This window comes from Drosophila elegans, unplaced genomic scaffold, assembly GCF_018152505.1.
Source record: "Drosophila elegans isolate 14027-0461.03 unplaced genomic scaffold, ASM1815250v1 contig_208, whole genome shotgun sequence".
In the NCBI taxonomy this organism is placed as follows: Eukaryota; Metazoa; Arthropoda; class Insecta; order Diptera; family Drosophilidae; genus Drosophila; species Drosophila elegans.
This window is the reverse complement of record NW_024545578.1, coordinates 23,615,350-23,632,151: the sequence shown is the minus strand read 5'-3', so window position 1 is coordinate 23,632,151 and position 16,802 is coordinate 23,615,350. Positions and strand designations below refer to the sequence as shown.

At 36.4% G+C, this 16,802-nt stretch overlaps 1 protein-coding gene across 4 annotated transcripts in view; it reads right to left on the bottom strand.

The window, feature by feature from the left end:
* LOC108143200 (nascent polypeptide-associated complex subunit alpha, muscle-specific form) overlaps positions 1 to 16,802 on the bottom strand; it is a 130,015-nt gene that overhangs the window by 61,493 nt on the left and 51,720 nt on the right. Inside the window, exon 1 of one of the 4 annotated variants that reach the window (XM_017267457.2) lies at positions 3,768 to 4,056. The exons of the other annotated variants lie outside the window; for them this stretch is intronic. Coding sequence (XP_017122946.1) covers positions 3,768 to 3,810 — 43 coding nt within the window. The 5' untranslated portion in view covers positions 3,811 to 4,056. Of the gene's footprint in view, positions 1 to 3,767; positions 4,057 to 16,802 lie in introns of those variants that run through there. 4 annotated transcript variants of the gene reach the window in all.

Genomic DNA, 16,802 nt, shown 5'->3' with positions numbered 1-16,802 from the left:
AATTAAGGTGCAATTGCAGCATAAAAACTCCTAAAAATAACGAAGTGATAAAGTCATTAACATATAAAGCACTTGAAATGACTTAACAACATCAGAAATCTCCAAGACCCAGCCGAATAAATGAGACAAGACCTGGGAGAAAACTGGAGATCCCCAAGATGCCCAAATGACTTAATGCGAGGAGAACTGTAAAGTACCCACACATGCAATATGTGAACCCACATAAACCGTGGAGTGAGTGAAGAAACAGGCAGCTGAAATCTTGATCTAGATCAGGAAGGAAATCAAGAGTCGTTATAATTGATTAACTGCAACAGAGTGCAGCGATGGAGAAGGAGTAAAAAAGAGGCGACAGTAAAGAGAGCCATAAAATGCAGATGAAGAAGAAACCGAAACAGGAAGACTTTTCACCCGAGAAACAGCAGAGACATTGGGCAGTCACGCATGCGCATCGTCTGTCTCTTTCTGCTTGCATCTCCCTGCGTCTTTCGACGTATATTTGCTATTTTCGGTTGCGGCCAGAAAGGGAAAACCACCGTTGAGCAGCGCATCGTTAGAGAACAGCTCCAAAGTATTACGGTAAAAGCCGTTGTTGTCCTGCTCTAGCATCGACTACACTTGGAAAAAATTTTAATTTAAAACAATTTATTTGTTTTAAAAATCACTTAAAAGGAATTTAATAATCGCCCAAGAAGATTTTATTTTTTTCCAAAAATAATGTAGTATTTCATCAAAATTTGGTGTTTTTTTAAGATTTTAGCATTTATTGAATAAAAATAAATAAAAGCAATAAGTAAATAAGCGATTATAAAAAAAACATATAACTGTCATTGAAAACCAAATCCAATAGATTTAAAGTAGCTTACAAAAACTGACAAATGATATGATAGCAAAGAAGAAGAAATAAATCAAAATTCAATAACTAGATTTTTCTACAGTGCAGTTGGTTGGGAGATAACTTGGCCGCTGGCAGAGGTCATAAAGAGAGACGGCGGGCGGGGGATCCTCGCTAGACTGACAGATGCGTGCAAGTTGGCCATAAAAGAGCCCCAACGAGCTGAGGAATCGAATCGAGCCGTGGAAATAATTTAGCTGACACAAGTCCGGTGTGCGCTGTCCGGTGTTCACTGTCCATAGAGTCCAGTCAAGTGTCCACTGTCCGGTATCCACTGCTGGTCTTCGCCGACGTTGTCGTCTTAAGGAAATGCATTAAATGAGAATCAGCCAGACTCTTGGCTCAAAGTAAGGGGGCGGAAGGGTGATGGGAGGGGCACATGTTTGTAATTTTACAGTTAGAATCGTCGGTAGCCAACGGGCAGAGGGAATTTGGTAAGGGAAAAAGAGTCAGACAGTGACTACTGGACAATAAAATCAATCGAGTCGAGGGGATATGCCTCCTATCAGTCGTTGAATACATAACCGATAGTCACGGGCTTGGGACTGGGAGGCTAAGATAAAATCTTAAGAAATTGCTGGCGATTATGTTGTCCGGTAGGTATTATTTTTCATTGAAATTATACAATTTTTTAATTTATTAAAACCCGTTTGGTTAACCTTTCCAACTAACATTTTCGATACGCGTTTCTAATAGTTTAAAACACAGGCAAGAAAGATAATAAATATTAAAAAACAAATATTAAAAATGTAACAAAAAAATGATATTATTCAAAGATAACAGTAAGGCCTGCCCTTACAGATATTTTCTAATAAATAATGGACTTTAATGAATTATTAGGAGGGGAATAAAAATTTTAAGTGCGAGACATGTCAAAAATCTGCTACGTAAAATGTTTATTTCACTAAATTTACTTAAATATTTCTGCTTTGCTCTGTAGCCTGGATGTAAACAGACCTTTTGAAGTTAAAACAAAGCAAAATAGAAACCTGAAGAATTTATCGAATGCCCATCTGAATCGAATCCTAATTAGGACAGATTTAGAAAGGTAGATAAATATTATAAAGCTATCAGAGACGGGGTCCCCGTCCATGAGGGAATGTATGCCAATCCGTGGCCATATTTTTTATAGATTTCCATAATAAATCTTTGCAGTCAATTGGCCAAGACTAGACGGCAGTGGACCCGAAGCGAGAAGAGTTGCAGGGAGCCTAAAAATCTGTCCATGACCTTCTTTGGTCGGAGATATAGAGTGAAGTGCAGAAAGTTCTCGAGAATCGGAGGGGCGGGGGTCTTGGGCACGACTTTGAACTTGGTTCGGATTTGGTTTGGTTTTGGTTTTGGTTTCGGTTTTGGATTTTGGGATCTGCATGAGGACAAATTGGGCCCAGCATTTGGCATGCAAAATGCGATCTTGACTAACGCGACTCTCTAAATCTTCAAATTATATGCTGGCCGAGTCGTGCTGAGGAAAACCTCAGACATTTTCTTTCACTTTGTCGTCCAGGGGGTTCCTGTCCCTTTCCATGGCTTTCATGTCCAACCGAATGAAATAGAAAGAAGATGATCATCTGTGGCTGGGCTAAGGCCTTTCTAGGTCGACTTCAGCCAGCGATTAGTGGCTAGAAATAATTTCATCCTCTTTCTCCGTGTTCCTTCCCTTTTATTTTGTTTATAATCAAAAGTAAAATGATTGCGATTTCGTGTTTTGGGTTTTATTTTTCTTCTCACCGCAGGTATGGTCTTTCTTTCTTTCTAGGAAGATGACCCAGTTGCTTGCTATGTCATATCGCATCTTGCGGTGACGAATGTTTGGAGATCAGCAGGAAAAATTCCCGCAAGTAATTGTCAAAAGGGTTGAATTGGTAAAAAGTTGGAAAATGTTATTTAAAAGAAGCCAAAATAAAAATACTCATGTTTTGTTTATAGCATATTTGTAACATATTGTAATGTAGAAATGTTTACTGGTTACTTTACAGGAAAACAAAAGTAACAAACTTTAAGCTTAAATACTTTAATAACCATTTCCCAATTACCTCATCAAATACCGTTCAATCGATCACCCATATCGACTACACACAGGCCAAAGACATTTCAGAAAACCGCAAAATTCTAAGATTTATATTCGTGTAACCGCAACGGTTTAAATACTCCCGACCACTCCTTCCTAGTCAAACGGTGCGTATGAGTAATGTCAACAATCAATATATATTTCAGTTACCCCAATGACTCAAAGATGATGACAAATTGTTGACTTGTGAATGTTTAGAAATTTAGTTTTGTCATAACTGACCACACATTGCTGGAAATATTGGTTCTAAAGAGGCAAATAATTAAATTTCAGCAACCAATAAAATCACTTAAAAAAAAATTATGATTTTTTCCGATTTAAATAATTTTTATATTCGTAAAACAAAAAAAAGGTACATGACTATTGAATATTTGAAAAAAACATAAAATCAAAATATTATTTCAATGCATATTAAATTGTAAGATAAACATTAAAATAAATAAAGAAATTAAAAATGAAAAAAATTTATATTTTTGTATATTTAAAATAAAATAATGAATAAAAATCAAATCGAAAAGCATTTAGTTTGAGTACAACAGATTTGGCTTTGTTATGTTTTTTTACCAGTGTACGAAATTACTCTCATAACTAAAATGCTGAAAGAAATTATTTCTAAACGCAAACAGTAATAAAATCTAAGCCATAAGCTATTATTAAATAAGCTGAAATCGAATTGTTTGTTGAAACTCAAATTAATCCAACTTACTGTTAATTTATTTAATCAGTAAATTGATAGTAGAGATCTATTCATTTTTTAATGAGTTGTATTCGATAAACATAATCAAATGCTTTTATTACTACCTTGTTTTGATATCAAAGCAGCTCGTCTTTGTAGGCGATACATGGTTGCTGGTCCTTATTAGTTGTTAACTTAAAAACTTCACTGGATAGAGGGTCAAACTTTACAAAAACGAACACTTCATTGTTAAGGACTTGTTTTGCTGTTTGTTTGCGCTTATTTTCGTAACTATTTTATCCACTTTCAGCTACACCCGCGCCACACACAAAGAGTCGTTGAAGAAAACAGAGTTTCAGTGGTCTTTTTCTGGTTTAGACAAAAGTCCGAAGTCTTCACTTGGAATCGGGTTACGAACGCCGCTTGGACCGCTTGAGATGACGTGCAAAATTGAACTGAACTGAAAATTGAACTTCCTGCTGCTTGCGAAAAAATAAGAAAATAATACTAGCAGCCGAGGGAGAAGAAGAAGAAGAATGGAAAAAATGTTATATCTGGGGATCGAAGAGGCGAGACCTCGTGTAGGAGTCTGTTGGTCCCGAGAATCGAATCGAGAATCGAGCAACTGCAACTTGTTTGGCTCTCTGTCTCTGCCGTCCCCTCCCCTCGCATCCGCTCTTTCTCTAGCTCTGTCTCACATCAAGAGCAAAATCAAGTTGAGAGAACTTTTTGCAGCAAAGGAATCGCCAAGAAAGCGCAACAAAAAATAGCCAAGATCTTCGACGAGGCATAAGGTAAACAAAACTGGCTAAAGGCAACAAAAACAAATGCAAGATCGGAGCAAAGAGCAGGGAAGTTGGGGAATCAGGGGGTCCAAAGAAGAACTTGTTTCCAGTGTCCATAGTTGGAGTTGTACGGCACTCGGCGTTACAAAGCCTTCGGACCAAAGAGACCCAACCGAAGAGATTCTTCGGCAAACGCGATCCGCTAAGAGAGGTTCGAATCGAGCCCGTTGCAGGCAGATTGGCTCAAACAAGTTCGACTTGCAACGGACTGGCAGTGAACTTGGAACAAGGTTGGCTTGATCTTGAGTTTTGCATTAAGTGATCGTTGGATTCTCCAACCATTTGGGTTCTTGAAAAATAATTGTATTTTATTATGAGTTAAAAGACTTTTATATTAAAAAAATTGATTTAATACAACATTGGTAAATAGAAATTATTAAATCCAAATATTTTTTATTAAATTTATATATTTTTAAATTTAACTATTCCATTTTTAATCAGTGAAGGAGTATGGGTTTGAAGGGACTATATTTTCTTCCAATAATTGATATTCTTTAAATGCCGGATGGAGCTTCTACTTTGACATTTAATACTAATTAATTTGTTTGGTCTGTTGTGACCTTGTTATGTTGCTGATATTTTTGTGATTGATTTTCATGCTACTGACATTTAAACTTCAATAACGTTAAAAATCAATGACCAACAAGTATGTTAATGGTTCTTTCACAGCCCGCATCTTTAAAAATAATATATTAATCTGTTGGTCAGCTTATTGCACTTACAAATTCAAATTTGTTCATAGTAAACGATTAATTGGACCTTCTGGCTTTTAAGTCAATTCAAATTGTTCTAATCAAACCCTAAGAGCTTAACAATTTTGTAGCCTAATAAGTACAGTCCATTAAGACATGCTTTAGGATCCGCACTCAATAAGCAATAACTACTGTGCAAGTATCCTTGTGATCACACACATTATAATGGCTTTCCCCTGACTATTTTATCCAATTATACGAAGAGGACGAAACGGACTGTAAAAGTTAACACATAAAACGAGATAAGAGGCGATTTTCGATGACATTCGAAATCAATAATCAGATCGTTGTCGTTGCGTGTAAACGAGCCATCAAAAGCCATAAAAATTAGCCCATGGCCCTTCCCCAAAACGGTCGTAAAAGTGAAGAAACCGAAGCGATCCTCGGAGTAAATGTGGCATAAGCCATAAACCGAGATTTGATAGTTACATAAACCAATAAAAACCGATACTACCGAAGAACATTTTCCATTTTTAATGCCCTTAGAACGAGGCAACAAAGTTGTGGGCCAGATACGAGTTTCAACCTGACATCTCAACCAAAACAAAAATTCGAGAGAATGCCAAAAACTAGAGAAAACTATAAAGCGTGAGAACATATTCATAGGTAAATTGAGATCTTTATCTATCGCGTTGTAAATCTTCTTCAGCACGGAGGCCAAAACACAGGTTTAGCATGTAAATTTCTTCGCTTCGGTTTTTTTCAACCATCCGTCTAGCTACCAGAACAAAATATTTTGTCAGTAGGAGCAAAATAAATTGCCTCGTCTGCAAACTTTGACCCAATTTGTTTCTTTGGCCAGGGATATACATATGCCTAGCGATATCTGCACAGTCAGTGTCAGTTGGTAACGAGTTTGATTTGCTTTTCAGTGACGACGAGGGGAGGAATCGATCTGGGAGTTTGTTGAACTTGATTAGGTTTTTCGGTAGGGGGCGTTCCTTCAATTCAGCATGCTGTAGATCTTGTATGTTTTTATGTTCCAGCATGAGAACTTTATTAGCATGGCGTCAGGTCTTACGCCTATGAGTCTGAAGGTCTATCTTTCTTTGCACAATTTCATTTTTTGTAGTTGAAAGCTGGTATCCACATATATAAATAAATACAAATTTCGAGTTGGTTGCTTAATTATGTGTTATATGGCAATATAAAATGCATTCATTTGAACATAAAAGAATATTAAATTTAAGGAGCTTATAAGTGTTTTCATTTTGTTTACCGCTTTGATAAATTGTTTAAAAATATGAAAAAAATTGTTTTTTGAATCATGTCAACAAGGACGCACGTTTTTTTTTTTGAATTTTTAAAATGTCAATAAAAAACATAAAATTGTTTATTAAAAAGTTATTCCCTTCTTGTTTATCTTACCTAAAATCCATGCTTCTAGAGCAGAAAACCCCCTTAAGCCAAAAATAGAATACTTATTAATTTACTTAGAAAGCCTAAAAAACTGAATGACATATTGTACCAAAGAGATAATAAAATTGTAATCTACCTAATATTCCGATCTTATAAGACCATGCTTCTTACATAATACTGCCATATTTCTGAACTGATCAATTTGCCTTGTGCCAATTGCCACTCGAGTTGAAGTGGATGGACCACAGCAAATATATCTCCCTCCGTCTGACTGTTTCTTGACTTTAATGGTCATAGAAAAAACATTTCACGAACTTTTTGTAGCGATTTTGAAAATGGGGAAAAAAGGCAACAAAAAGAAAACAAACCCCAACAAAAACCAACGAAAACCAAACAAAAGAAAGCTTCGCACGGGCCGCGAACAAAACTTTTGTGTGCGAGCGAGTACAAAATCTACTTATTTTCGCATACAAAAATCATTAAATGCGATCATTGAACTGCGATTTCGGTAACGAAATATACCCCGAAACTTATGCGGAGCGAGAAAGAGAGAAGAAGTCACGCAGAAAACACTATTCAACATCATCGCATAAAAATAAAAATTATGGAATCTCGCCGCGGCTGGGAGACAGAAGAGATTAGCTAGCAAATCAATAAAGAAAAATTAATCAAAAAAGTTAGCTCGAATTTGTCACACAATTAAAATAAATTATTTAAGATTCCCAATCATTAATTTCAATTCGTAAGCCCCCAAAAAGACGCAGTGGCGAAGAATTTCAATTGGCATTTAATTGCGTTGAGAGATTCAAGAATTCATTGGCGACAGCAGCCAACCAATCGATACAATTTCGATTCCACTTCCAATTTCAATTTCGGTTTCGCTTTGGAGTGCCTAAAGCATTCTGACCTTCAGCACTCATTGAGATTTCGTTCACTCTACTTCACTTTATTTACTCAATTATATCGATATTTATTGTGATTGTTATTGAATTTTCATTTGGGTTTTGTTCTTTTTGGTTTCGTCTTACGGAATTTCAGGTCATAAAAAGTTTAATGGTTTTATTAGAGTTAATATATGATTAAACGATTTTGTATTCTTAAACAATTGTTTTGCATCCTTTAATATTATTAGTCAACCTGATGGGCTCGGTTTAATTTAATTTGCTTAGAACTTGTTTTTATATAAATATAAAACTGATTTATGATCTAGCTTAAAAAGCAAACTTAAATTCGGCTGACATTTGCTTAAGAATTAACCATTAGTTAGCTTAACAAAAGGCAAAAGTTCTAATATTTTGGTTTTTTATATTATGTTCTAGTCTCTGAAAAAATCACTGTGCATTTTTCCTCTTCTCTTTTTGCGACAACCACTATGGACTACAGTCTTCCATCTTCCTAATCTCCAGTTCAGTTGTCAATTCATCTGGTTTCCTGACTCTTATCAGCTTATATTTTGTAGACCCGTCAACTTCTGGTTCTCTGTCATTACTGAGATCGTTCCTGCTTCTTAATTTCCAGATATTCTTCATATTATTATGGGCAATGATCGTGTCTAAATGAAATCTATTTTTTCGTAGTCAGCTTTTTCATCTCCGCCATCGACTCATTCATGGCTAATTTGGCATTGGAAAGAAGACGGCAATAAAGCCACACTAATGCGATTACATTACAGGTCTTAGGCCCGCTCCCCTGGCCAAAAAACTCGCACAAAGAGCCGCTTAATACGAGGTCCAACTAATAATAAAAGTGAAAAAATTCATACATGGGAGAGACAAGTCGGTGACCACAAGTAAATATGTGCTTGAAGGTTTATGTACTTAAGGTTACGTTGCCCAAGAAATTTCTAAAGTCAATGAACGTTGTGTAATTTCAATTAGGTTTTTTGGTTAGTGAAAAGAACATACAAACATTGTTTTCATCTCGGAAATGAGGAGAATGAAATTGCATTAAATATTTTCTGATTCTCGAATGTAATTAGGAAGCGAGAATAGAGTAAAACGAACTAATAGCTCTGGAGGTCATCAGACTTACCCATTTTGGGATATAAATACCCACTAAAGGAAACCCTAACACACATGATGGCACAAAAAGCGGTTATTAGCTCACCTAAAACGATAGATAGGAAAGGAAGATGGTGTTAGGTGATTTACAAATAATTGTTATAACTAAATAATATTTATTTTAAGCGAAATTTTCCTAACAATTTGATCTGAAATTTTTTTTAATTAAAGGGAAAAGAGTTGAAAACATTTGTCAGCATGAGTTAAATCTAAATCTATTTTAGTTTTCTGGTATTTATTTTTTAATTTCAATTCTTTTTTTGGACTCACATTTAAACATGTCAAAATAAATTGATCATGTGATTCACTTTCATTTTCTTAAACCTGCAACTTTTTATTTTTATTTTCGCAAATTCTTTTATGCCATGCGTCGCAAGTCACAGTCGATTAGGTCACAATGTGCTTGACTGATTTTTCAGTTTCCAATTTTGTTTCAAAATATGTATAACTCTTTTATACGTTTTCTTTCTGTTTAGCCATCATAATTCGCTGTGACAGCAATGGGCATAACTCTTTTTTGGCTTAATCTCCGACCACTCAGGAAAAATAAAGCAACCAAATGAGATAAACAAAAAAATAATTTATAGTTCAAGTTGTAGTTGTCGGCTTATATAAATGGGAAATTAATTGCTTAATTTAGTGGAATGGATTGCGAGAGTTTACACAAAAGGCAACGAACGGAAATCTTCGGGTCTCGGCTCAGTTGGTCGTCTGACAGTTTTATCACATTATTAATAAGAAATAGAGCCACGAGCTGTGGCGTGGCCGATACCAGGAATAGGTCTTTATTTGCAAGATTCTCAACCGTTCCGTGGGGATCTCTGGACTCCCTGGATTCTGAGAGCGCATCTGTCAAGTTTTCCACGCCCTCGTCTGGTCCTAAACTGTCAACGTGGCCATAATTCATAATAAACCGGCAACGGCGCCGTTGATTCTTGTCGTTGGTGTTGTTCTTGTTGTTCCTGTTGCCCTTGTTATTTTTGTTTTTTTAGCCCACGCTAAAAGTCCACAACATCGCGGTAAATACACAAAACACAGAACACCCAGCGGGCGGGGTAACTCCACTCAGCCAAGTCAACAAAAGGCATTTTGCAAACAGTTTGCAAAAATGGAAAGGAAATCTTTTGGTCGCTGGGAAACCGAATCCGCATTGCTCTGGGAAAATTTTAAGTACTTAATACTGTTACAGATAAACTTTAATTTGAAAGACTTTCACATTATGTATTTAAATAAAAAGGTTCAAAAATTTTTAAAAAGTATTTCAATTGTACAATAAATTTGTCGCATTGTTCATATATTTATGATCGAGTTTCAAAGGCAACTAATTTCACAACAAAATATTATTATTATTATTTTAGATTCTTTAAAAAGTTCTATATACTCCAGCAGACCAAAGGGTATTAAACTAGAACTCACAATATTGGTAGGGTTGGGTGATTTTGTATTCATTGGTATAGGAAGCTATATATATCCATGGGTCTAGGTGTAGCTGGCTTATATTTGCTGCCTTTTGTTATCGCCCAATGTCCGCGGACCGAGAAACGCCAACAAATTGTTGAATCATTGACTCAGCCCTGCGCAAATTTTGCCATGCATCTTTGCAACAAAAAAGTCATAAAATGAACATGCGATTTATTGTCTGGATGGGCGAAGATAAAAGGCAATAAAAGGGAATCGGTTTTAAATTGAATAATTTTCAAAACAATTCAATGCTAACAAATTTGAAAAATGGGATTTGGGAAAAAATGCATTTAAGGCCTGCAGAAAGGAGCGTTATAGTTTTGGCTCAAAAAAAAAAAGTTAAAGGTGTGCCATAAAAATGTTCAATGATTTATAAGCTTTAGGAATAAAATAAAAATTAACTTAATTAAACTATCTGCTTGTTGTACATGGGCATCATAATCCGAATCCTGCTGAAACCAATTAAGTAAAAAATTGTATTTCCTCAGCATAAGCTATAACAATTTTCTTTTGTAAAGATGGCTGTATAAATTATAATTTAACCACCGACTGGGTCTATTAAGAAAACCAATCGATGCTTTGCAAACTCTTACCTACTTATAACAATTCCCATTATCGACCAACCATTTACATCGTTTAAGTTATTCCCCGTCCTTGTACGGATCTTATTAAAAATGTTTGCTGTTCCTTTTACCCCATTAGAGATTCGCGCTAGTCAATAATAAATTCAGAATGCTGCAAAACATTTCGCAGTGCCATATCTATGGCCAACTGTCCAGCCGGAGATGCAGCGAGGGAAGAAATGCAATTACAAATAATATGCAACCTGGTCGTTTATCTTTATCTTATTTATGAAAACGACAACAAACCGACAAATGCAATTTATGTGTTGGTCGCTGGTCAATGCAAAAAGGGCAGCGCAGAAGGAGTTTCAAGGCAGCTGCCACGATGGGAGCAGCAGCATCACATAATGCTGCATAATGGACAGTGAACGGAGGGACTTCGGACTTCGACTTGGTCCAGGGGGTATCATATGGCTATGGCTATGGCTATGGCTTCAACTGGGGCCGTGACTCTCCCCAAAAAAGAAATGAAAAGCGTTGCCCAACTAGGAGGAAGATGTGGCAACAATTGCCGGGCATTAGAGATACAGATAGAAGGCCAAACGAAAACAACAAATAAATAAATAAAAACAGAAGAATGCGAAGCGATTTGTTGAAAGTGTGCAAGTGGCTGCACGGTGGGTAAATATAAATACAAATATTTTTTTTTTGAAATTTCAAAGAAAAGGTTTAACAACTGGGTAAATTAAGAAGAGACATTTTGAAAATTAGAAAGGTAATAGTTAGGCGTTCAAAATTTAAGTTATTTTGACCTTAAAAGTCTTAAAGTATCGCTGGTTTTTTCATTTACCATCCGATACCCCACAAGCAACTTAAAGTGCAAACAAAATATTCTTTTGAATTTCTCAAAAAAAAAACTGTATCCATTAGTGCTTAATTCAGCTTAAATCCCTTTTCTTCGGCCCACTGTCCTGCCGGCAAAGTCAGTGGCAGTGGATGGGTCTATGGTGCATCATCGAGTGGCATTAAGATTGGGAAACTGGGGATTGTGCGGAGCACTCTACTCTTTTGCCACTGCTGCGAACCAAGTGAAAAAGTGTGACTATAGTCGGGCATTTCGACTGAGGGCTGGGCCCAAAAAAAACCTGGAAGTAGGAAGTGAACGCTAAACAACAAAAAATGAGTTCGAAAAAAATGAGAAAAATCCCTTTAAGGTCGGAAACCCCAAGATCTTTTTCATTCCACTTTCCACGCGGAGAAAAACGTAACAATCACCTATGTTAATACTTTAAAATGAGTATTAGCTGATATGCTGAAACGATTTTAAATAAATACTTTAAAATTATTGAGGCTAAATATGAAACTTCAGTGAAAAGACTTAAAATAAATACTTTAAAATTATTGAGGCTAAATATAAAACTCCAGTGTTTTCCATATTTATGCCTCAAATATCAAAACTTTCATGGATAAAATGATAGAAGGGCTTAGTGAGATATTAAAAAATCAAAATAAAATCATAGAATTCATTGTATTGATTTTAATAGCCATTTTAAATAGAAGTGTCAGGTGTCTTATTAAAAGTAGGTGCCTTTACCAATTATTTTGATATTTAAGATTAAGTATTGAGCAATCTTGCCATTTAAATACCTCGATTTTGACTCAGCTTCTTGAAAAATATAAAATATATGACTATGATTTAGCTATTTTTAAATTCTAGTTCTGTATTGACATTTCTCTGTGTGCAGTCGAACGCCAAAACAGCGCGGGGCACGCGAAAAATCCACAAAATAAATCGCACTTTATGGTGCAGCAGGCACAGCAGCAACTTGCAACTAGCAACAAATATTGCATTTAATAAGCGCAGAGCGCGTAGGGCCAGAAACAAAAGGCCATGGGCCCAACCTGTTGCCAATTGCGAAGAGGGATTGGACTTGGCTTTGGCTTTGGCCCTGGCCCTGGCCCTGGCTCTTAGCCTGAATCTCAGAGGCTCTGAGCCGGCAGCAGCATCTTCTATTGATAGTCAATGACATTTGGTGTTTGGCTTGTGGCAGCAGCAGCAGCAGCAGCAGGAGCAGCAACTGAAGTTGCACTGCATCTGAGAGTTGGCCATAAAAAACGGGCATCGCCGGGGCGAAAAGCTTCTTTGTTGCTGCTGCTGCCGTGACTGCCATTGAAATCCTATAAAAATGTTATCTTAATGGTTTTTATGTTAGCGAAAGCCATTAAAACAACAAAAGCCCTGGACGGGGACTCTCCTGAATCGGCTGTGGCACATGCAACAGGCAACAGGCAGCAAGCAACGTGCAACTGGCAACTGGCAACCGGCAACAGGCGATGTTGCTGCTCCCTTCCTGCAAATAAAGTAGGATTTTACTCAATTGTACGATTGATCAGCAGCTGGAAAAAAATGGCAAAGGGAAAAGAAAAGCAGAGAAAATGTTGCGAGCCGTTGGGTTCCGAATGGGTTGGGCCGCAGTTTAGGGCCCGATGCAGATTAAGAGTTCCGAGCTTTAACTATTTGCTTGATCAATTTGGAGGATATGGATTGCAGAGAAGGTAGCCGTCGAAAAAAATAATGAAATCGAGAGGGGTAGGAAATGATTGCGGGCACGATTCAGGAAACCCTTTTCACGGATTGGACTGCCAAAAGTAAGTATCGATGTACTTCTAAAAAGTAATGACTGCTATTATAAATTTATACAAACGTCAAATTTCAAATTCAGCTTTCTAGCCTGTAAACGATAAGGTATTAAGAATTAACAACTTTCCATAAGTAATTAAAATTATTCAGTTTTTAGAAAAATAATCATTTAAAATTGATTTATGATACCTATTGGCACATATCACTGCCAAATAACCAAAAAAAAAAACAATTCTACAGCTGTAATAATAATAATAAATTAATAAAACGACACACACGATTCAAACAAATAGGCGACCAAGAAACTATCAAAAATGTTGTCAAGCCATTGATTTATGAACTTCAGTTATTTTATGCTTCCGAACACAGCGTCATAAAAATAGCAAATTAGCGATAACTTATCAATTATTGATAGTGAAAGTGGAGCATACGATAAAATTTCGCAATGAACATTAAAAATTCATTACATTCCAAGCGAATGAGAAAGCCATGCCGACAAACGACTCTCACACTTTAATTATCTGACTAGTATATTTACTTAAGTATCACCGGTGCTTAAAGTTCCCCTCTTTGCTTTTTCCACCTAACCAAAAAGCAAAGTGCTTCTGTTCTAACCACAAGCCACAGCAGAACAACAGGAATTCATTCACACGCTCCCCTGCCATGAATCCACCTCATCATCAACAGGCAGAAATTCCACTTGAGCACGACAGATGGCCAAAAAAAAAACACAACACCGAATATAAGTTCATATATCTGAAAAGCCAAACAACCTACCGCAGTGTCAGGCGGAGTTCAACCAACAATTCATCACAAACGACAACAGCCATGATGCAAAAAAAAGAACAACTTTAAGAACAGTTTAAGAACCAGCGCACAGAAAAAAATCCGATGGTTTTAAACAGCGATATAAATTCGATGTACTTTTTAATTTACTTTAGTTTCAGTATAATTATGTCAGTTTAAGAAATATTAAATGTATAAATCTCTTACGCTTAAATATTCTTTGGCAACAATTTTATGAAAATAAAATATCCACTAACTCTACAATTGTCAAACGACTTATAAACATTTTTTTCTGTGTATCAGCTGAAAGCTGCCACAACGCCTATCAGCTTACGTTTTTATCACACACTTTTTTTGTCTTTGGCGTAATTAAATAAAAACCAACTGTAAATATTTGCAAAAAGGCTATACGGAAGCCTTTTTTAAAGCGTTTAATATGCATGGGTTTACTTACTAAAGAATATGTGATTCGAAAGGAGGAGGCGGGCAGAGGGGGATTTCATATTGCAGAGTGAAGTGAAGTGAGACAGCTGCCGGTTTCAAGTGGCCAACAGAATATCAACAACACCAGCATTAACAAGCTGCAAAAAAGCTCATGTTTTTCTTGATTTTTTTTTTTCGTTGTGAGCCATCAACAGTCGTCACTCGGTCTGAAAACTGAAGTCTGAAGCACGGAGAGCAACCTGTCAAGGAAGCTTCGCCAAAAAATCAACTCTAAAATATTTGACAAACAAAAATTAACAATAAGAACAAAGGCAAACAGGCAGAGATCAAGTGATGAGATGAGATAAAAAGTGACGGATGCTCCAGGCGAGAAATAGGTAGTCATTTTCATCTGCACCTACATATTTATAAACCAAAATATTGTAAAAACATTTACTGGATTTTATGATATTTGTCTTTAAACATGAAACAGAACAACAGAAGAAATATTAACTTGTTTAATTTAGCAATGAACAATGGAAAAGCCAGTTCAGAAAAAGAAGGGGTTATTTATAAACAAATAATTAAAAGACAGGTGTATGGGGTAAAAATTAACACTTGTATATATGTGTTCTGATATGGCTAACTTAACAATTACTAAAGCTAATCAATTGACTATAAATTTACAACTACTATTTACTCTTAGCGTACTAATCGTTGTCAAACACTTCGCATGTGCTAATAGATTTTTCGCAATTGTTCAACAAACATTTGCCCTTAGCAAAGTAGCGCCCCCTTCACGCTTTTTTCACTTTATGCCCACGATTACTTGGAAACCTCTCGTCTATAGCCAAAGCTAATTGCATTTCCTACTAAATGCGAAAGCCCAACAATAAAAGGCAACGCTGGGAAGCCTCGTAGAGTTTCAAAAGGAAGGAGATTTGTGCGCGGCTAGTCGAGAAAAACAGCTTCATTCAGCAGTAGCATCAAAAGCTATTTAAAGTCTTTGACACTTCATTTACAATGAAAATGTGAGGCGAGATCTAGGGACTCTGTCCCTCCAAACGCCATTAAATGCAGTTCGTGCTAAGCTCAACAAAGGCATCAGCCAAAGGCAGACAAAAAGCTATAAAGAACGAAAAATAACAAATAAAAACAAAAATTCGAAAAACGAAAAATAAAGTATTGCAAGCAATAATATAAAACCTGAAGCTGAAACCTGAGCAGTGTATGCTGGTCAAAACAAAAAGAAATACAGAGCCACAAAATGGAAAACTAAAAAGGGAACTAAGTCGGGGGTGTCGGGACCAAGTGTCGCTTGGTCCCTGGCTCAAAATTCCGAGAACTGCACTCGCATTAGCACAACCAACTTTTTTGACTGATTTGAAAAAAGGCAAAAAACCAGAGCTCATATATAAATGACCATTAACAGAGAGCTCAAGCTCAAAGAGCGTAAAGCGAACGACATAAAATGCAAAACTGCGTAGCCTGGGAAACAGATTCGTAGCAGAGCTGCACTTGGAAAACACACTGAACCAAAAGGAGGGTAATGAATTCTTTAAGTTTATCATGGTATTTGTGTATTAAATAATAAGGGAGGTAATAAAATGTAATCAATTTTAAATTTTTTGAAATTTAGTGAGTAATCAGCAACACTATTTTTAATAGATAGTAATGTAGCTATTAACTTATTTCAATTTTTTTTTTTTTTTCTTAATCGCAAATGGTTAATGGACATAGAAAATAGTTAATTTTCTGCATCTACCACTGTCGTTATACTTTAACAAATATCATTATACCCATTTGTTTCTAATAAGCTTTTGTCCTAAATTCTTCTCTAGATAAATTGTACCCAATATTATTTTTTTTGAATATCTGGCACTGTACTTTTAAGTGGAGCCCACGTATAGAAGGAGTGCATTAGTCATTCAACTTCTTCCGTTGACGTCTGCGTTTTATTGAAACTTGTCGGTCCGCTCCCCCTCACCCACCCGCTCTAACTGCTCCCACAGCTAACAGCTGAAAAAAGAAAAACACCAACGGTACAAAAAGGTGTGAAATTCACGCACTGCAAAAAGTAAAAGGGAAAACTCACCAAAAATAAGGGAGAAAGACGGCGCCTGGTTTTCAAATTTATGAGTGACTGCCGGAACGGCACAACCGACTGAATGACTGTTTGACTAACTGACAGGGTTACCAACGGACCGAGTGACTGACTGACTGACTGACTGGCAGAAGGAATAGGAATTCGCAGTACGTGTGTGGGCTCT